Source organism: Orcinus orca, chromosome 6 (genome assembly GCF_937001465.1).
Source record: "Orcinus orca chromosome 6, mOrcOrc1.1, whole genome shotgun sequence".
NCBI classification, from domain to species: Eukaryota; Metazoa; Chordata; class Mammalia; order Artiodactyla; family Delphinidae; genus Orcinus; species Orcinus orca.
The window spans coordinates 120,026,987-120,046,633 of record NC_064564.1 but is presented as its reverse complement, the minus strand read 5'-3'; the positions used below and the strand labels follow the sequence as shown (position 1 = coordinate 120,046,633).

General features: G+C 64.2%; 4 protein-coding genes across 7 annotated transcripts; 1 reads left to right on the top strand and 3 right to left on the bottom strand.

Moving 5' to 3' along the window:
• The first annotated feature begins 1,452 nt into the window (after nucleotides 1-1,452).
• Nucleotides 1,453-3,807, top strand: CLIC3 (chloride intracellular channel 3). The gene is given in 7 exon segments (XM_049711880.1): nucleotides 1,453-1,487; nucleotides 1,698-1,840; nucleotides 2,181-2,384; nucleotides 2,437-2,596; nucleotides 2,701-2,816; nucleotides 2,888-3,063; nucleotides 3,141-3,807. Coding segments are annotated over 7 exon segments (993 nt in total). The 3' UTR covers nucleotides 3,300-3,807.
• Nucleotides 3,808-3,954: 147 nt separating this feature from the next.
• Nucleotides 3,955-5,475, bottom strand: PAXX (PAXX non-homologous end joining factor). 2 transcript variants are annotated; one of them, XM_004284962.4, is made up of 7 exons: nucleotides 5,340-5,475; nucleotides 5,208-5,268; nucleotides 4,917-4,966; nucleotides 4,631-4,821; nucleotides 4,483-4,554; nucleotides 4,261-4,345; nucleotides 3,955-4,161 (listed from the first exon to the last, which is right to left on the bottom strand). In XM_004284962.4, the coding sequence occupies exons 1-7, from the start codon at nucleotides 5,462-5,464 to the stop codon at nucleotides 4,122-4,124; spliced, it is 624 nt and encodes a 207-aa protein (XP_004285010.1). In that variant the 5' UTR covers nucleotides 5,465-5,475; the 3' UTR covers nucleotides 3,955-4,121. The 2 variants fall into 2 exon arrangements, with proteins under 2 accessions (XP_004285010.1, XP_033271006.1); XM_033415115.2 differs by lacking the exon at nucleotides 4,917-4,966 and having other exon boundaries at nucleotides 4,631-4,781.
• A 2,695-nt stretch (nucleotides 5,476-8,170) lies between these two features.
• LCNL1 (lipocalin like 1) lies at nucleotides 8,171-13,950 on the bottom strand. Its single transcript, XM_049711879.1, is given in 7 exon segments — nucleotides 8,171-10,554; nucleotides 10,612-10,908; nucleotides 12,267-12,368; nucleotides 12,631-12,741; nucleotides 12,869-13,164; nucleotides 13,729-13,859; nucleotides 13,918-13,950. Coding segments are annotated over 6 exon segments (885 nt in total). The 3' UTR covers nucleotides 8,171-10,554; nucleotides 10,612-10,696.
• Nucleotides 13,951-14,292: 342 nt separating this feature from the next.
• On the bottom strand, nucleotides 14,293-19,053 carry PTGDS (prostaglandin D2 synthase). 3 transcript variants are annotated; one of them, XM_049711231.1, is made up of 7 exons: nucleotides 18,875-19,053; nucleotides 17,681-17,820; nucleotides 17,494-17,570; nucleotides 16,842-16,958; nucleotides 16,603-16,704; nucleotides 15,996-16,021; nucleotides 14,293-14,310 (listed from the first exon to the last, which is right to left on the bottom strand). In XM_049711231.1, the coding sequence occupies exons 1-6, from the start codon at nucleotides 18,986-18,988 to the stop codon at nucleotides 15,996-15,998; spliced, it is 576 nt and encodes a 191-aa protein (XP_049567188.1). In that variant the 5' UTR covers nucleotides 18,989-19,053; the 3' UTR covers nucleotides 14,293-14,310. The 3 variants fall into 3 exon arrangements, 2 of the variants coding, with proteins under 2 accessions (XP_049567188.1, XP_012394204.1); XR_007478003.1 differs by lacking the exon at nucleotides 14,293-14,310 and adding an exon at nucleotides 15,482-15,629 and having other exon boundaries at nucleotides 15,818-16,021; XM_012538750.3 differs by lacking the exon at nucleotides 14,293-14,310 and adding an exon at nucleotides 15,482-15,629.
• Between the last annotated feature and the right edge of the window lie 594 nt (nucleotides 19,054-19,647).

Here is a 19,647-nt window from a genome sequence, read left to right as displayed (position 1 = left end):
GTACTTATGGGGACGACTCGGTGGCAGGTGCTGTTTACCAGGGACGCCCCCAGAGTGTGTTTCCCCCACGCTTGCCAAGAATATGGTTGCCACATTTCTGCCCGTTGTAACCACAAACCTTATGCATGTTGGTCTCATTTGTTCTTGGAATACGTGTACAACGGAACCCAGTCATGTGTTCTGTTGGTGTTTTATTTCCTTTTTTCTGCACCGCGTGTTCATTTGTCCATGCCACCATTTTTCTAACGGACGCGTAAGGCTGCCTTTACACACAGGACGTCTGGCGAACAGGCGCAGGTGTGGAGGGGCCTCGGCCCTTCTCCAGGGTGGCAGGAAAGCAGGAAGGGAGCCGGGAGACCCCCAGTTGTTGAGGAGCAGCCCCATGGTGGTGGCAGGTGGTCCGGAGGCCCAGGCCCCAACTCCACAGTATGTCGAGGTCAGCCCCAGGCTCAGGGGGCCTCTGCCAGGAGCGCTGACCACTGTTGCTTCCGGAGAGGGTCTGTCAGGCTGGGAGCCTTGACGGGGGAACGAGGCCCTGGGCTTGGAGTGGAAGGCGCCGTGCATATCCCACTGATGCCACCAGGTGGCGCTACCCCACGATGGCTCCTCCCTAAGCCCCCCTCCCCCCCAGGCGCTGGGCCCCAGTGTGGGGAGTCCGGTGAGTGGCCCTTATCGGGGCGGGCCGGCAGGCGCACACCTGTGAGGCTGCCCACTCCCCCAGCCTCCTCTGGCCTCCTTCCAGTCCAGGGTGGGGAGGTGGAGCGGGGGTGGGGGGCGAGGTCCCCATGGCTCAGAAGATTGTGGCTTCTAACCCCAAGGGTTCTTTCTTTTAAAGGTTAAGAGCAGGGAGAAGCCCGCCCTGAGCCCACAACGGAAGGGCAGGGGTGTGGGGTCGGCCGGGTAAAGACACCTGAGCCCGGCCCGTCCCCCTCGGGCACGTTTGGAATGTGGGCCCTGCCCTGGGTGGGGGTGGGGGGCTGTATCTAACGGAGATCAGTACGTGGGAGGGGGGCGTCCCTCCCAAGGATTTATCACTCCTGTAGTGCCCTGGTCGGCAGATGCGGAAACAGGCTGTGGCCGGGCTGTTCATCTCCCTCCCGCTCCTCGGCTTTCTGGGCTGGGAACCCTCACAGGCGGCGGGGGTGTTGGGCTCACGGTGGGGGCGGCCCTGCTCCAGAGCTGCCCCCTCCCAGGTCGGCACCCCGACTGCCAGTGCACTGGCCTCCTCCACCACTCCGCCCCCCAAGCCGTGGCGCCCCCGGTCCAGCTCCCAGCACTCAGTTCTCCACGGTCACACCCTCACGCCGGCACTGAGCCCTGGCTGCTTGTGCGCCACCTAGGTGACTCCACAGGGCGGGCTCCCGGGCCGGGGAGGGCGGGGCGCTCGGGGACCCTTAAAGGGAGCTCCGCACGTCCTCGCCCAGGCCCTGCCGCCGCTCGAAGCTCCCCACCATGGCTGAGACCGCCAAGCCCGGCTGTTTGTCAAGGTGCCGGGCTGGCCGGGCTGCAGGAAGGTCTGGGGAGGGCTGAAGGGTGGGTCTCTGCGGCACGGTCCGCACCCCTTGCCCTGCGCTAGGCTCCGGCTGTCCTTGGAGGCTGCGTAGGTGGGGGCGGCGAGGGGGGTAGCGCCGGTGAACCATTCCCAAAGGGCTTGGGGTGGCCTCACCCTGACTCCCAGCCTTGACTCCCGGGCACAGCCCAGCCCTCCTGAAGGAAAAGCCCCTGGGGGGCGGGCACGTAGCAGGCAGGGAGCAGTGCCGAGGCCCGGTGGAGGCTGGGGTCAATGCAGCAGAAGAGGGGCTGTGCCAGGCAGCCTCCGTGCCTAGATCTGCCGACCCCAGTGAGGGGCTGCCAGGGCCTGGCCTCCTCCCACCCTTGAAGCCCGGGGCAGCGAGGTACCCGGTGCAGCAAAGTGAATCACTCCGGAAACAGCTCACTTGTCCCACCCCACCCTTGCGACCAGCCTGCAGGCCCTGGTGCCCAGGGGCCTGGCCTCAGCCCAGGCTCTGAAGATAAGGGCCGAGGGACCAAGCTCCAGAGCCAGGCTCCCGCCTCTGCACCCCTCACCCCGGTGCCCTGGCCCAGCCTCCAGGCTCTCAGCAGCGCTGCAGCCCTCCCCGCCTCCCAGGGACCCAGTGAAGGGCCCTCGCGGCCGCTTGTCCAGGCCATGCCCAACTGAGTTGGAGCCCTAGCCTTGCTCCAACCTCTTGGCAGTGGGAGGCCGCGGGGCTCCTGGGTGTGCTCCCTGCTCCGACGCCCCTCTACACTTCCCACCCAGGCGAGTGAGGACAGCGAGAGCGTGGGTCACCGCCCTTCTTGTCAGAGGCCCCACGATCCTGCTTCTCAAGGCGTGTCCTTCACACTCGCCACCGTGGACCCCGCAGGTGAGCCCCTGCCCTGGGAACCCCTTGCCGGCTCTGGCCCTCCTTGGGCCAGCTGCTGGCACCCTGCCTTGTGCCCACAGGTCCCCAGATGTGCTGAAAGACTTTGCCCCGGGTTCGCAGCTGCCCGTCCTGCTGTATGACGGCGACGCCAAAACGGACACGCTGCAGATTGAGGAGTTTCTGGAGGAGACGCTGGGCCCCCCAGAATGAGGGCCCGGTGCGGTGGGAGGGGCAAGATGGGGCCCTCAGGCAGGACACCCCCAGGACAGAGCCCGGGGCCCCGCAAGGGGCAGACCCAAAACCCCTCCACCCTCAGATTCCCCAGCCTAGCGCCCAGATACAGGGAGTCCACCGCGGCGGGCAATGACGTCTTTCACAAATTCTCCGCCTTCATCAAGAACCCGGTGCCCGCGCTGGACAATGATGAGGAGGGTCCGGAGACACGGCGAGGCTGGGGGGAGTGGCGCCCCCGGCCGGCTCCTCACCGCGCTCCCCGCCCCCAGCCCTGTACCAGCATCTGCTGTGCGCCCTCGCCAAGCTGGACAGCTACCTGCGCGCGCCCCTGGAGCACGAGCTGGCGCGGGAGCCGCAGCTGCGCGAGTCACGCCACCGGTTTGTGGACGGCGACCAGCTCACGCTGGTCGATTGCGGGCTGCTGCCCAAGCTGCACACCGTGAACGTGAGCGCCGGGCCGGGGGGGCAAAGCGGGGCGGGGCGGACCCTCGAGGAGACCCCGACCGCGCCCCTCGCCCGCAGACGGTGTGCGCGCACTTCCGCCAGGCGCCCATCCCCTCTGAGTTGCGCGGCGTCTGCCGCTACCCGGACAACGCCCTGCAGGAGAAAGAGTTCAACTACATGTGTCCACACAGCGCCAAGATCCTGGCGGCCTACCGGCCCGCCGTGCTCCCCCGCTAGCGCGCCCGCCTTCCCCGCCACCCGCCCGCTCCTCTGCAGCCCCAGAAAGGCATCTCTGCCTCAGTGAGCGGGTACGGACATACGAGGACCAGAAGCCCCGCAATTTCTGCCACCCCCAAACTCCCACCGTGAGACGCTCAGCTCCAGATGACAGCCAGGAAGGACCGGCAAAGAACCCAGTGGGCGGCGTGCGGTCCATACCCCCACTCCTCAGGGATGGCGGGACTGGATTGGGCTCCCAAACCAGTCAGGCCAGGGTGGGGCGGCAGGATGGCTGGGGAGGGTGGGGAACAGAGCCCCGTCTGGGCAACTTGGGTCTCCAGGCCGGAGGGTGGGCCCATATTCCTCAGCTCTGCCCCAGGTGGCAGGCAGGCCACCCCCATCTCCCTGGTCATCACGTGGGGTTTGCATCAGGGAGGCGTGTGCCCGGAGGGACAAAAGCAGAGTTCTAGCCTCTCAGAGCCCCAGCCCCACCTCACACAACCTTCTTGGCTCCTGGGCTGGCCAGGCAGGGACAGCTGGGCAGGTGGGGAGAGCCGGGCAGCTCCACCATGGAGCGCAGAGCCTGACGCGGCCCCACGCCCAGACCGCAGGCCTGGCAATCCCCGAACCCTCTCCTGGAGCCAGCCCCCAGGAACCAGAGCCTGGCCCTGACCTCTGTGACCTCCGCCAGATGAAGATGTTTATTTGATGGGGAAGGGGCTGGAGGAGCAGGCCTGTTCCTGCCTGGCAGCGGGATGGGCAGGTGCCAGTGGGAGGGTCCCAGGGGCTGCCCCTCCCCTGGCAAGCAGCCTCCCGACGGTCACACTTTTTGCTGCACCTTCAGGGGTCGTCGAAGTCTACACCACCAGCTGGTTTCTTGCTGGGAGAGAAGAGGGAATGACACCATGGGGGTGTGGACGGGCGGGCAGGGTCCAGGGATGGACCCTGGGCACAAGAGGGAGGGGGAGTGGGTGGGCACCTCTTGAAGCCAGGGTTGATGAGAGACTCTCCTGGACACCGCCTCTTGACCCCAGGTCCAGGGCCAGCTCTCTGAGGATCCGGGTCTGGGGAAAAGAGAATGAGGGAGGGGGGCTCTTGAATCTAGCAGGATGCCAGGGCCACAACCCCTTCTCCACACAGACAGATCCTCTCTCTGGGGAAACTGAGTCACCCAACCCAAGTCACAGGTGACAGGCCTTACCTGGTAAGAAGAGCAGAGGGCCCACCTGCCGGGAGCTCTTCCTGGGGCTGCTGGCCGTCTCCTCTGCAGCAGCTGGGGAGAAAGCAGGAATGGAGGCCCCAGCAGGGGGACCCCAGTGAGAGTGTGAGATGCCTACCCCCCACCCTACCTGCCAGCCGCTGCTCCAAGCTGCACACGCGCTCTGCCAGGCCCAGTGTCAGTGCCTGCAATCTGGAGGCTGCCTCTGGGCCCGGCACCTTGGAGAGCTCAAATTCCAGCGCAGAGGGCCCCCCTGAAAGGGTCAGGGATGCTCTGTCCTCCTGCAGGGTGAGAGTCACAGCTTGCTGCTCGCAGGCTGCCCTGGGAAAGGAGGCGGGCTGAGCGCTGTGACCAGACCCACTCGCCGCTCGCTCCCCATCCCACCTGCCCCCCCCGCCCCCCGCTCAGGGGCTCACCTGAAGCGGGGGGTGATGTCTTCAGCTGCACTCAGGCCAAAACGGGCTTTCTACAGGGCACAGGGACTGGTCACCAGGTGCCTGACACCCTAGGAATACTGGGGACACCCCAAAACTGCCCGACCCAGAGCCGCCCGGGACCAATCTTAGGACTACAGCTACAGAGCCGTGGGAAGGGTGTCTTGACCCTTCCGGGGAATCCCAGGCCGCCCCCTTCGATCCCACACGTGGTCCGCGCTGCGGGCGTGGGGTGCTGGAGGCTGCCGGCCGCCCAGGAGCCCTGTTACCCACGAGGGCCGCCAGGCTGTCCGGCGTGAAGCAGGTGCTCCAAAGCTCCGCGGCGTCCGTCACACTGCAGGGGAGGGGCTGTCAGGCAGGACCGCCCGCAGAGCTGCCCGCAGCCCTGCGGACCCCGCTACTCACTAGAGGTTGAAGCCGCCGCGTTCCCACGTCCCACTGCCCTCCCCCTCGCAGTAACACACGAAGCGCGGGGGTCCGGGGCCGGGCGGCAGCGTGCAGAGCGGCGGCGACAGCGGCGGCGGAACCATGGCACCTCGGCAGGCGGAGGGACCGGGCGGATCCAGGGCCGCCTCGGGACCTAGGGCCGCCTCGGGACCTAGGGCCACCTCGGGACCTAGGGCGCCTGCGCGGGCGGAAGGCTTCCGGAGCGGGGACGGGGCCCGTGCCAGTGGGCGGGCTGGGGGTGGGGGGGGCAGTGCCGAGCGGTGCCCAAGGGGCCTGCGCGGGGCGGGGCTCGCTGGGCGGGGCTTAGTCACGGGACGGTGCTTGCACCGGTGGGGGCGGAGCTTCGTGCGCAGGGCGGGGCTCCCGGGCTGGGCCGGCGTGTCCTGAGAGCTGTTTTACGGGACAAGGGCTGTGCAGCGCGCTCCGGGACTCGGGAGCCCGCGCACACTTCGGGGTCTCTTTGAGCCTTACCCCCTGCTCTGTCCCCGCTGAGTCCGGGGTTCCACCCCCTCGCGCAAACCCTGACTGGGCGCAGGCCGCGCCGGCCACTGCTCTGGCCTCAGACTGCTTTGACCCCCTCGCTGATCGCTGCGGCCTCCCCCTCGCACCCAGCTTCCTATTGTCAACTGAAACAAGTCAAAATACGAAAGTGAATAAAGTACGGTAACCGGTGCAACAGGCTTCCGCCACTCGTTCATGCATTCCACAATGTTTACCCAGCACCTGTTCTTTGCCTCGTGTTGTCCCGGGCCTTGGGCACACCTTGATCAAGAGACAAGGTCTCTGATCTCCTGGAGCTTGTGAGAGCTCATGGGATGGACAAATAAACAAACGAAACATGCAATCCTCAGGTCGTGCCAAGTGCCTGTGACCTGGAAGAAGAGAGAGGTGGAGCGTGCCAGGAAAGAGGGTACCAGGCAGAGGGGGCAGCCTCTGCGGAAGCCCCATAGTGGACACAGAGCAGCTGTGCTCAGGGCTTTGCTAGAGGCCAGGGTGCCCGCAGCGAGGCGTACGAGGGCGGCAGGTGGGTTTGTAGGCTGTGCTGATGCACTTCAAGTATGGCTGCAGCCAGGCCTGCCTCGTCGCCTGCTTCCTCCTATTCGACAACCCTCACGCGACAAGCCCCTTCCCATGAGGCTCCTGCCTCAGGACCTCTGCATTCGCGGTTGTCTCTGCCCGGCACCCCCTTTCCCCAGAGTTACTCACTCCCTTCAGGTGTTCACTCAAAAGTCACCTTCTCGGTGAGGCCTTCCCTATTGTTTTATATCCAGTTTCAGCACCCGGCCCAACATCTCATGTCCTCTCTCCTCTTTCATCTGTTTTCCAGCTTGTCACTACATAGAGTACATTCTGATTAACGTGTTGTGACAGCAGCCTCTACGATGGCCCCCAACCACGTGCCTCCTGCGTTTGCACCTTTGTGTAGCCCTCCCCTGAGTGTGGGCTGGATTGAGTAACTGGCTTCTAGCCAATAGAATGTGGCAGAAGTGATGGGCTGTCACTTTTTTCTTTCTCTGGAATTGCTCACCATGACATGAGGAGTCCCGTGGCAAAGGACCAAGGCCTGGCCAACAACCAGTGAGGGAGCTGAGACACAGACCCCTTCCCAGCTGAGCCTTCTGATGAGAACACAGCCCCAGCCAGTGGCTCGACTGCAGCCTCTCGAGAGATTTTGCGCCGAGGGTCCAGAGCACCCAGGACCGGATTCTTGACCCTCAGAAACTGGGAGACAATACACGCTGTTGTTTAAAGCCACTGAGTTTCGGGGTAATCTGGTCTTCAGCAGTAGGTGACTAATATAGCTATTTATCCTGTTTATTGCCAATTTTCCCCATGAGGTCCACAAGGGCAGGACATTCTGTTTTATCTGCCACTGTATCCTCAGTGTCTAAACAGTGGCTGGCACATAGAGATATTCAATAAATATGTAAGTGAGTGAATGCAGAGTGGGGAGTCTTTGGAGGGTTTAAGCGGGGGTGGGCTGGGGAGTGGTACTTCTGATTTATGTGTATAAAGCCCATGTTGAATGCCATGAGGTGAGGGGATGAAGGGCTGTGGGAGTGGAGGTGAGGGGGCCAGGGAGACTAGAGGGCTGCTGAGTTCCTCAGGACAGAGCTGTGCCAGGGGCTCAGAGTGGAGTTGGAGAGAGGTGCAGGGGAGGAGGGGAGAGATCATGGTGACCCCTGCATTTAGGAAGAGTAGAAATGCCCTTCCCAGGACTTCCCCAGTGGTCCAGTGGTAAAGAATCCGCCTTCCAATGCAGGGGACGCGGGTTCGATCCCTGGTTGGGGAACTAAGATCCCACATGCTGAGGGTCAGCTAAGCCCATGCGCCACAACTAGAGAGAGAAAACCTGCACGCCACAGCTAGAGAGAAGCCCACGCGCTGCAAAGAAAAATCCGCGTTCTGCGACTAAGACCTGACGCAGCCAAAAAAAAAAAAAAAGTGCTCTTTCCAAGACGACTGGGCTAAGGCAGGACTGGAGAGGACATGGGCGCCGCTCCTTCGTCTTATGAGCTCTTGATATGGCTGTATGTCTGATGGAGATGAATGAAAGCTGCTGTGTACACACGACTCTAGAGGATCAGGCCCAGAGATGTGAGTGTGGAGTCACCAGCCCCCGGGACAGCCTTAAACATTAGTCCCTCCAGGCACAGTGCTCAGGCTCTAGGAAGTTGTCTCTAGGTAGAATGTGGTAGGCTGAATAATGACCTCTAAAGGTATCAGGTCCTTAATCCCTGGACTTGTGTTATCTCATATGTGTTGACCTAAAACGATAAAATAGCCAGTTATTTTGCCAGCAGCGTGGGTTTATTTGGGAAGAGCAAAGAATCACAATTGAGTGCATACAATCTAGGGGAAACCACAGGCAAATCTGAAGAACAAAAGACAGGAAACTCTTTTATAGAGGAGAAGGGGGAATGGGGTGGGGTGTTCTAAACAGAAGAGTCCATTGGAGGAAACTGGGAGTTGGAAGTGTGGTGGCTTTTCATTGGCTGAACTGTGCTGGTCTCTCACTGGCTGGGCCGTTGCTGGGTGGGAAGAAAAATCTTCCTCCTGCTGGGTAGTAACTAGTAACCTTCCTGTTGGTCTGCAATTGAGGCTGCACAGTATGGGGTGAGGTCTCCCCCTTGTGGCCTCCTGACTATTTTAAATAAGGTTTCTGTTTATTCATCTTTACATGCTTTCTCTAAAAGCATTGCTGGTCAACGGTCAGGTTTTTTACAGATTCAGCAACTTTCGTCCCTTGATGCCAGAGAGGACCTGTCCTGGGTGTCCTGTCCCATGTGGAAGGGAGAGTGCACATATGAGAAGCCTACTGCGATCACATTCACGTAACAAGGAGGGGTAGGAGGGAGATCTCTCAGGAATTTCCCATCTAAAGTTTGTGTCTTAGAACAGCGAAAAGAGCAAGAGCACACTCAACACAGAAAGAATTAAACAAGCACTTCGGGAAGACACAGCTGATGAAAGAAATTTGCACATATTAAGGTATGGGGAAGTTATTCTGGATTAGACATACTTTGGCTTGAACTTTATGCTAATTAGAACAGTCTGTCTTATGGCCCGTCAAACGTAAACTGTATATCTGCTTTAACCATTAAAAAATAAGGAGGAGGAGGAGAAAAATGCATTACCTGATTGTTTAGAATGTCCACTTTGAATACAGGGATAAATGCTGCGTGCTGCCCCCTCCCCAGCAACACCAATGCCAGTATTCCTTTGAAGATGAGATTCCCTTCCCAGACGCCAAGGTCATGCTGACTTGCTGTGTACCTGCTAATCTGTTTTGAAAACTTGAAGAAATGTACCCTTGTCACGTTTGATGTTTGTTGTTCTGACAAGATATTAAACTGTGGTTCAGGCATCCGAATTGGAGCCGGGTGGCCATCGCGGATGTGGTTTCAGACAGTTCCTGCATCACTGGGGACTTGAATTTTCTGAGCTGTATCAGACTCAAGGTCATGACCAACTGTTCTCAAAATAGCATCTGCTAGTTGCTGCCACCAGCAACCTTAAAATCTCAAGATCTCTCCTGGTAACTATGCATTTTGGAGCCCAACCAATTCTTGCTCTATAAGCACCTTCCTTATTGCCAGCTCCTGTTCTAATTCTTGACAATTTACGTAACTTGGCAGTTTTTGCTTGTATAGGCCTCCCCCATTGTGTAGCCTGGGGAACGCAAGTCAAGTGCTTCTTGAATCTGGGTCTCTGCTCTGCAGTCCTCAGTTTAGCTCAAACAAAACTTGTCTCTTCCTCTCGTCCATGTAAATAATCAGTAACCAACCTCAGCTGACTGAGAGGGAGGGTTGGAAAGAAAGAAAAGACACAGTTTAAGAAAAAAAAAAAAAAAGAGGGAGGTTTGGGAAGAGCCCCCGTGGTTCCTTGGACCCCGTCTCTGGAGGTCAGGAGGGCGTTGGAAAGGCTGGTCCGAGGACTGAAGGCACCCGAAGCACCGACAATCTTTTTTCCAGTGACCCGGCTCTTTGCAGTCATAGTGGTGGGGTCAGAAGAAGGCCGATCGGGGGGCCTTTGTTGGCCACCTAAGGACTTTGGCCTTTACTCTCAGTGAGATGGGACCCACTGGAGTAGTTGCAAGCAGAGGAGGGTGCCAGCCGACAGATCTTACACACGCAGCCCTGGGCTTCCGGGTGGAGAACTGGCTGAAGTCTGCCCCCGTGTGGCCGCAGCTGGGAATGCAGGACTGGGCTGATCCGCAGCTGCCAGGGGCGTGACCCCCTTCCTGGGTCCAGAGGGGCCCTGGGGGGCTGCCCCCCAATGGGCCGTGAAGGGAAAACTGCATCTCCTCACTCCAGATCCTTCCCAGGGGACATGGGAGGGATGAGTTAGTGGGGAAGGAAGGGACCGAGAGCCTGCTGGAGACTCTTCCCCCCACCCCGCCCCGCCTTAAATCCCTGCTCCTGGGCAATTTCCACCACGTCTTCTCTTGTTCCACGTGGAAGCTGAATGACAACCGATAGATCAGTTGATCAATAGATCAACTGGGAATTCCCTGGCGGTCCCGTGCTTAGGACTCGGCACTTGCTCTGCCGGGGGCCCCGGCTTTGATCCCTGGTTGGGGAAGAGAGATCCCACAGCCACACGGCGCTGCCAGGGGCAGAAAAGAAAAGCAAGTTGACTGCGAGTTCATCACCAGTGTCTCTGCGGGCGCCTCTGCTGGTTGGCAAAGTTGACTGTGAGTTCATCACCAGGCTCCCTCTGTGGGCGCCTCTGCTGGTTGGCAGGTGGCATCTTGGGTGGGAGGTGCTGGATCTCTGGGCCTTCCCAACTGCTCCCACATAGTGGGACTGGTGTCAGGCTGGGGGGAGGGGGGAGACCCTGCCCTTGTAGTGTCTGCAGAGGGCCAGAGGCCGGCAGGTCGGCCAGGCGGCAGGGGCGGCGGCGGGGCCTCCAGGTGTTGGGTGCAGGTGTGGAGGGGCTGTCTGCGGTCCCTGGGATGCGGGGCTCTTTATCCCAGTGACCTCGCCGTCTGGTAGGACAGGGCTGTGTTTCTCAGGAAAACTGTCTAACCGAGTGAAGAGCAGAAATGATAGTATAACAGACCGTCACCCAGATGCAACCACCATCAACATTTTGACATATTTACAGCTGGTACGATTTTCTTCTGAACTAGTCACGTGACAGGTACTGTGCCATTTTACCCTCAAATCCTTCAGGACCAGTCCTTGAAGGACCGCGCTGTTTCCCTCAGAAACACGACGGCAGGACAGAGCTCTGCCTTGAGGGCGGGGGTCGAGGGAGAAGGGGTGCTGGAAGGCCGCCTGGGGTGGGAAGCGGCGCAGACCCCCTCGGGCTCGGTTTGGGAGGACCCCAGGGCCTGTGGAGCCCAGGCACACGCTGGGTGTGGGTCGGGCAACTGCACACAGGTCTGCGCCACGGAACGAGGGCAGCACCCCTGGCCTGGTGCCCGGGGTCAGCGGGGGACCCAGGGAAGCCACTGTGATGCCCTGTCTGACCGACGGTGGATCCTACCACCCGTGGGGCCAAGCCTCGGCCCCTCCCAGGCCTAACGCCTGCCTGGGTGGTGAGGGGTCCCGCTCCAGTCCCTCTGGGTCCCCAGAACCGGCCATGGAGGGGTCTCCCTGCAGGGTTGGAGCTGAGCCCCGCACTGTCCCTCTCCGGGCAGGTCCCAGGCCTCAGGGGGACCCAGAGTGCCCCTGCCCCGGCCCACACGGTTCCTCTGCCCCAACCCCCTATTCCTGCCCCCACCCAAGAAAAGCACAGCGCTGGCTTTTCGAGACAGTTTATGGTGCTGGGGCCTGGGGGTGGAGGGAGGCCGCCGCTCTTTGAGGAGGGCTGGGTACCCTGGGCCCCAGCATCACGGGCCTCTGCTCCAACCCCTGGGCTGGGTCCCTTACTGCAAACCAACCGGGCAGCAGCTGTGGGGAGGGGCGGCAGCCTCTCACCTCCTCCTGCCCTCCCTGGGCCCGCCCCGGGGCCCCACTCTGTCCCTCCCCGCTGCTGCCCCAGGACGGAGGACCCCCAGAGTGCAGCCCTCTGGCCAGGAGGGGCCTCCCTGGGTCAGCAGGGCACTGGGTCCGGGCCAGCCCCATGCACTCACCTAGGCGAGGGCGCCAGCACACTGGCCTGTGGAAGAGAGCAGGGCCCGAGGAGACACCCAGTGCCCCCTCCCCGGGCTGGAGGCGCTGCACCCCCCCGGAGTAGCCAAGCCTCCTGGCCTGTGACCCCCTCCTGAGGGGCACTGGCCAGGGCACCGCCCACCATCCCCTGGTCCTCCTGTTCTGGGTCCGGGGCCAGTGGAGTGAGGCTTGGGCCCTGGCTCCCCCTGACCCGCCCCCCACCATCAGGGTCTAGGGTCTTTCAGCTCCTGCAGCCCTGAGCCGGCACGGGGACAGCGCTCACCTGACTTGGGCAGCAGGGCGCCCTGGCTGGGGTTCAAGCCCACTTGGGGTGCCAGCTGCTGCATCTTCTGGGCATCTTCAGGAAATGGCTCTGGGGCCTGGGCTGAGAGCAGGGAGGGCCGGTGAGCAGAGAGGCAGGGCTGGGAGGGGGAGGGGGAAGTGGGGAGCAGGGGGTGGGAAGGGACCCCAAGGAGACACTGGGAGATGGTGGTTCCACCTGCCACCGAGTCAGAGCTTGCTGCGAAGGGCACGTGGGCACTACAGACCAAACCTTGCATGTGGCCCCCAGAGAAGGCCGTGATGGGCTGAGGGACGCGTCAGGAGTGCTGCCGCTCTAGCTGGGTCACCCACCACCCATCACCCACTGTAGAGCCGCAGCCAGACGTTCCTAACGTCCCCCTTCTGCGTCTAGGAGTACAACACGGTGCAGTGCTTGTAGTCGGTGAAAGCCACCCGGATGTTGGTCTGGGCCATGGCTGGGGAAGCGAGAGCCTGCGGAGCTGGGCGCCGGCTCAGGATGCCCCGTCCCCTCCGCACGGCCCTGGCCAAGCCAGCCCTGCCGCTGCCCACCCTCTGTCTCTCTCCCGGCACTGCCCACCTCACCCGCGCTGCTGAGCCGCCCGTCCACGGCATCCTTGGTGAGGGTCGCGTCCGTCTTCTGGCACCCGCCATCGGGCCTGGGAAGGAGGACCCCAGCAGCCTGCACAGCAGCCCCGGCCAGGCTGCTGCGGCCCCACTGGGCCCCCTGAGCGGGGAGGGTCCGGGTCAGCCCCCAGCCCCTGAGGACGCTGCCCGACCATGACACAAACGGCTGCCACTTAGGTGTTGCCGACGGCCGCGTGTGGGCGATGGTGTCCAGCCTGTCCCAGGGCCCACCTGTCCCCGCCGTCACATCGATGCTTAATCACACAGGTGCTTTATAATTCACTTACAGGTCAGGAGACACTCTGGGGGGCAGGGAGACACAGCCTGGGGTTGCGGGGTCTGTGGGGCCTTCCGGTTTCCCCTCCAGACACACACGCACGCGCACACCCACACACACACCCCACACACGCGCACACAGCACACACCCACACGCACGCATGCACGCACACACCCACACATGCACACCCACACACGCAGCGCACGCACGCGCACACCCACACGCACACACGCACACACGCGCACGCACGCATACAGCACACACCCACGTGCACGCACGCACGCACACGCGCACGCACGCACGCACAAGGACGCTGCTCCTCCACGCCCAGGCCTCAGGCGGGCCCCTCGGGGAGCAGGCAAGCTGCAGCTGCTGCTTTAACGGCCCCCGCAGCCTGGCGCAGGGTCAGGGGCGGGCCTGGCTCTGGCTCCCTGACGGGTCAGGGACACCTCTGGCTCCTGCTGGCTCACGTCTGACCTCACGCCGGCCGGGGTTACGGCCAGTCCGAGGTGGGGCTCCTGGGATCCCTTATGCGGTGTACCCAAACTTGAGGCCCAGGTCGCCGTTGGCCAAGGGGGTCACCAAGACCACGGGCATCTTCATGCTGTCCTTGGAGTCCAGGAAGCCCTGGTCATCTGACACCGCCCCAGCCGTGCACCAGATGCCCTGGAACTGCAGGGAGGGGACAGGGAGAGCTGGGGGGCAGCCCCTGTGCCACAGCCTCCCTGACCTGGAATCGGGGGGCGGGGCAGCTGCCACTCATCCGGTCTGAGGCCTGGGGAGTGGCAGTGAGCACAGCCCAGAGGCGGGGCCGAGGGGCCTGCCGTCCTCCGCAGCACACCCACCCCAAGCTGGACGAGCAGACGGACGCGAGCTCTGTCCCCTGTCCCCAGACATGAGCTAAGCTTGGGCCAGAGAGGGTATGGGCGGGGCTGGGCTGGGCTACCCCAGCCCTCCGGCCTCTCTGGGTAGAACGCAGCCAGAAGGAGGCTGTCTGTGAGGAGCAGGTCTGGCCTAGGGAAGTCTGGACACACCTGGCTGGTGTCAAGTTGGCCTGGGTGGGGACCTGGGCCCAGCCTGGGGATGCCGCGAGCAGCACGAGGGTCCAGCCAACGAGCAGCACCTGCAGCGTGGTGGAGGGTGTCTCTCGTCGACTGCACGGGCTCAGGGGCGGGGTAGGAGAGTTGAGATGGCCCCTCCCACTGCGCCTTTAGGCCCTCGAGACACCCTGGGGCGCTGGCATGCTGGGACAGAGCCCACTGTGATGGGCTCACGATCGAGGTGCACCCTGGAGCACCTTGGCCCAGTGGCCCCCAGCCACCCCCGGCCAGCCCAGGTGTTTCCTCCTGGGGAGGGGCCGTATGCCCCGAAGCAAGGGGAGGCGAGGCCTGGCAGGCGCTCTGGGACGTGGCCCCCAGCCCTTGGCCGAGGCCCAGCCTCAGGCCCCCTCCTCCAGGAAGCGTCCCAGAAGTCCACCCTCACCTCTGAGCCTCACACCCTCGGTGCCTGGGCGGGGCCTGGCTGACGTCTGCCTGGGTGGGGTCTGGTGGGCAGGCTGCACATGTGAGCCAGGAGGGCCCAGGACAGGTGCCTGAGAATGGCCACGCCGGCCAGGAGTCCGGGGGCTAGCAGGTGAGGGACTGCGGGGAGGGGAGACCGTGCTTCGGGTCTCTGGCTCAGCTTCGGTGCCAGAGGCCTGGTGAACGGGCAGGGCCGTGCCCTTGAGGCCCAGGCCAGAGGCCAGGGGACTGGAGACTCTCAGGTAGCCATGGGAGATGGGAGGGTGGCCTGTCTCCAGCCCACTCAGTCAGTCTGTCCCAGTCCAGGGGGGCACGGACACTCCGGCCACCTTCCTCTTGGTCCCCGCAAACCTGTATCTCTGCCCAGCCTGAGTGCACTAATCCCACGCCTTCAAAAACTGCCCTGGGCCTCGGGCCTTTCCCGGACGGGGGGCAGGGGGCAGGCTGTGGGCACCTGACCAGAACCGGCTCAGCTGCCGCTGGGCCTTGAGGGGCTGTGGTGAGATCAGGGCCCCGAGTGGAGTGGGTGGGGGACGCGTCGGCGCTTCCCCTAAGCTGTCCTGGCTTCTGACCCAGCCGTGTCTTCCACTCCACCAGGCGCCTGGCTAGCGGGGCCCTTGCTCACCCCTTGGGGGTGTCATGCAGAGCCAGCCTCCAAGATTTTACAGAGGGGGTAGGGAGACCTAAGAGGGCGGCGGTCAGGTCCCGGGGGCCTGCCAAAGCCAGGCCCAGGGGGGCAACGACTGCAGGACAGACAGACAGAGACCAGGCTGCTGACTTGCTTCCGGAGTTTATTCTCAGAGCTGGGATAAAGCCCGAGGGGGCAGGGCCGGTGGCGCAGGAGCTGGGGCTGGGGTCTTGGGGGTGTTGAAGGAAAAGGCGGAGCAGGGCAGCATGGCCAGGTCCTGAGGGCTGGGGTCACCTGGCCAAGAGAGCAGGACCTGTCGGTGTGGCGGGCAGCACCGCAGTCCGGGCCCCGGGCCCCAGGCCCCTGCTGGCTGCAGGCCACGGGGGAATGGCCGTCCCAGGGCCCCACCCCCTGATGGGGGCCTCCCCGCCCTGCCCTCCCCTCCCCTCCCGGTTCCTGTTCCAGCCGCCAGCCCCTCCTACCCCAACGACCTCGCGGAACCCCAGTGGAGCCCCCTCCTCCTCGGAGCAGCCCCAGGGGCCTGGACCAGCCTTGCGTGGTGGGTGGGGCTGTGGGGAGCGTGCGCCGAGCGACCAAGTGAGTGAAGGAACGCATGGGTGGGCACCGCTGGGTGAAGGCAGCCCCCAGCACCCCACTCACCTACGTGTTCTCCTCCATGCACTTGTCTGCCAAGAGAAGCCCGGGACGGCGGTCAGCGCCCCAGGCCGGGCCACCTCCCCCGCCCCACCTGTCGCTAACCCCGCGGCCCTGGAGAGCGTCTCGGTTGACCCTCAAACTGCTGACTGCAGCACACCACCCCGCTCCCTGGCCCTGCTCCTCCAAACAAGGAGGGGGTCCCGTCCCTCCGGGGGCCCAGAGCAGGCTGCCTGCCCCAGGGAGGCCGTGGGCGCTGAGACTTCGGGGAGCCCGTGCTGAGCCCAGGGCGCTTGTCCCTGTGTCCCCATGGGCACACCCACCCCGCGGGTTTTGTTTCTAGGGCTTGCCCCCCACCGGGCTGGGGACCTACGTATCCTGGGGGCCGACCCGGGGCCTGGCACACAGTAGGTGCGCAGTGAACCCGGGGAGGGGGTGTTTCAGGCCAAGGTCACGGTGTGGAGGACAGACCGCCCACACTCTGGAGGCCGTGTACCGGTCAGCGGGCGGTCGGCCGGATGAACCCCAGGCCTCAGCCACCCCCGAATCAGGAGACCGTGTGTCTGCCTGTAACCTGACCTTAATCCCTCCCGTCAGATTAGCGGCCCCTCACCAGTCTGTGGCAGGAAGACAATGCTATCCTCTGTGAAGCCCTGGGCCTTGGCGAAGGTGGCGAATTTCTCCTTGATCTCAGCTGTGGGGGCCTGGGTGCGGCCTGGGGCAGAAGGAGAAGCCGCTGGCCTCCATCTGGGAGACCTCGCTCGGCCCCCACCCCCTGGCTTGGGGAGTCCCCAGGCTGCCCCGTGGGCCGGGCCTCAGGCCGGGCGGCGGGAGCTGGCGTGGGGCACGTACTGTAGAGCGTGGCCATGCGGAAGTCCTGGCCGGGGCCTCGGAAGCTCTCGGTGTAGAGCAGGGCATAGGCCTCGTAGTCCGTCTCCACCACCGACACCTCGTGGTTGCCGCTCCAGTCTGGGGGCCCAGGAGACAACCGCGGTGGGTCGGGGACCCCTGGGGAGAGCGCCTCTGTGGGCTGGGAGGGGCCCTGATGCCCCACGCTCTGTCCAGCTGCCTTCCCTGCCCCTCCCCAGACCGCTGCTTCCTGCCAGCACAGCCCAGCGGCCCCAAACCAGAAGTCCTGGGGGCCCAGCAAACACACAGGCTCAGAAAATCGGGAGTTCATGGGACAGCCACAAACTCTGCAGCCAAACTCCTCTCGGGAGGAGGAAAGATTCGCAGTGGGGAGGTCGTTCCCGGGCAGGGAGCGAGGAGGCCCGAGGTCCTGGGGCGGAGAGCTGCGGAAGGTGTGGGGGAAGCATTGGGGGCAGCGGGACGGGGCAGCAGACAGCTGGGGAGATTCCATCCCGGGGCAGATCCAGGCCGACCCTGGCAGAGCAGCCATCACCACCCCCTCCATGTACTGCAGGGCAGGGTGTCACCCAGAGTCCCCGACCAGCAGGTGTCACTCCTGAGTTGGCCCTGGGGTCTGGCGAGGGGCCCCACTCACGGGGGCTGGTATAGCTGTAGCAGCCTGGGGGGCCTGCAGGACGCAGCAGCAGAGTCCGGGTCTCACACTGGTCTTTCCTGTGGGCAGGTCACCCTCGGGTCAGGGGTCAGGCAGGGGTGGGGGCTGTCCCTAGACCGCGACCATGGGCAGGGAGCTCTCGGCCCCAGAAGCCCGCCCCGCCGCCCACCTGAGGAAGGTAGACGTGAGATTGAGGCCACCGTCTGCCGCGGGGGCCACCACCGACTTGCACATGGACAGCGCCTTCTTCTTCTCCAGGAACCAGCTCGAGTTGGAGGCGAGGCCCGAGGTGAACCAGAGCCCCAGGAACTGCGGCGAACGGCCCCCACCCTGGTCAGCCGGGACCCTCCCGGACGCGCCATGGTGGCCGCCCCTCCCCTCCCCTCCCCTCCCCTCCCCTCCCCTCCCCTCCCCTCCCCCCTCCCCTCCCCTCCCCTCCCCCCTCCCCTCCCCTCCCCTCCCCCCTCCCCTCCCCTCCCTCCCTCCCCTCCCCTCCCTCCCTCCCTCCCCTCCCCCTCCCTCCCCTCCCCTCCCCTCCCCCTCCCTCCCCTCCCCCGCTCCTCCCCCTCCCCTCCCCCGCCCCTCCCCTCCCCTCCCCCTCCCCCTCCCTCCCCTCCCCCGCCCCTCCCCCTCCCTCCCCTCCCCCGCCCTTCCCCCTCCCCTTCCCTCCCTCCCCCTCCCCCTCCTCTCCAGCCCGGCCCCTCCCCCTCCACTGGGTCCGGCCTTGCCTGGACGTGGAGCTGGCGCCAGAGGGCGCCGAGGCCGTCCCTGGAGGGGTCGGAGCAGGGCGCGGGGCTGCGAGACCCACTCCGACTGTTCCCACAGCTCCCGAGGGGGAGCGCGCCGCCAGCTGTGTGTGTGTGTGTGTGTGTGTGTGTGTGTGTGTGTGCGCGCGCGCGCGCGCGCGCGGGGAGTGGGGGGAGGGTCGCGAACGCGCGCGCACTCGGTTGCTGTGGCCATCCCCTGGCGCCGCCCTGTGCGGCATCCCCATCTTCGCGCTCGCCCACGGAGGTGTGTCCTAGGACCCAGGGGTGGAAGGTGTGCCTGTTTTCCCTGGGCATCGTGAGCTCGTTGGGCTAACCGTGTTGGGTCAGGGCTGACGGGCACGCAGGTGATCCGCGTGTCTGCATGTGCCGTGTGGGCGCTCGTGGACACAGGTTCTTCCCTGCCAGTCGGGGGTAATGTACCCAGATCTTGGTTGGCGAATTGCCCGGGAAGGCCTCTCGTGGTCAGCCTCCTCCTGCCGGTCCAGCCCTCCTTCCCTTCAGCACCCCCTTCCCAGGGAGAAAATTGGGCCCCAGGGAGCACCCTGCTCCCTACATGGCCCTGTCCCGCCTTGGGGACCCGGCAAGGAGCCCCTCACCTTGTCCTCTTGGAAGTTGGGCTGCAGGGCGGCCTGGGCCTGGGTTGGAATCTGCAGGACCCCCAGGACCCCCAGCAGGGCCAGCCCTGTCCACAGAATGTTCAGAGCGGCCATTCTCCCAGAGCCGAGCAGGCAGCGCAGGCAGAGAGGCAGGCAGGAGGCGCGGAGGCCACCGGGGAGACCCCTATTTATGGGCCTGGCTTGGCCTCCACCCAGGACAAAAGGACAGCCCACTGGAAGCTCGTGATGCTGGGGGCAGGACAGGGCAGCTGAGCCCAGCGGCAGCTGAGCCCCCCACAGGGCTGCTTATGTAAGAGGCACTGACTAGGACAGGCCTGGGCGCTGCCACAGCAGGGTGAGCGGGGGCGGGTGGCCAGAGGCCCCTGCGCGGCTGGTCCTTTCTCCAGTCCCAGAAAGACCCGCCGCAGCAGCCTGGATGGGGGCAGGGGGCAAGAGCCTCGGTGCCGCCCTGCCTCTGGGGCCTCTGGTCACTTCCCACCGGGGACTGGGAACCCCCCCGCCCCCAGCCCAAGCCCTACCACTGTTCCGTCTCCAAGCCTGGCGACCCTGGGAGGGGAAGCGAGGCCCCGTTTGCACTGTATGAGTTTGATCCTGAAAGGCCCAGCAGGCCCCGGGGTGACGGGAAACTTGGGCCACGGTAAAGAAGCCAAATCTGCCCCCGCAGCAGAGGCCGAGGGCCGGATGTGCTGGGCACAGCCTCCCCCGATGGCCAGCTGTCGGGGCTCTGGCTGGGGCCCCCTGGGCACCTCTTT

What these genes read in the sequence shown, in the direction of transcription:
- PTGDS (XM_049711231.1), bottom strand. Translation starts at nt 18,988, where the DNA reads ATGGCCGCTCTGAACATTCTGTGGACAGGGCTGGCCCTGCTGGGGGTC. An exon ending in CTACAGCTATACCAGCCCCC is followed by an intron (nt 16,959 to 17,493) that starts GTGAGTGGGGCC and finishes CTGGGCCCCCAG; the next exon opens with ACTGGAGCGGCAACCACGAG. An exon ending in TGTCTTCCTGCCACAGACTG is followed by an intron (nt 16,022 to 16,602) that starts GTGAGGGGCCGC and finishes TTCTCTTGGCAG; the next exon opens with ACAAGTGCATGGAGGAGAAC.
- PAXX (XM_004284962.4), bottom strand. Translation starts at nt 5,464, where the DNA reads ATGGTTCCGCCGCCGCTGTCGCCGCCGCTCTGCACGCTGCCGCCCGGC. An exon ending in GACATCACCCCCCGCTTCAG is followed by an intron (nt 4,822 to 4,916) that starts GTGAGCCCCTGA and finishes CTCCTTTCCCAG; the next exon opens with GGCAGCCTGCGAGCAGCAAG. An exon ending in ATCAACCCTGGCTTCAAGAG is followed by an intron (nt 4,162 to 4,260) that starts GTGCCCACCCAC and finishes CTTCTCTCCCAG; the next exon opens with CAAGAAACCAGCTGGTGGTG.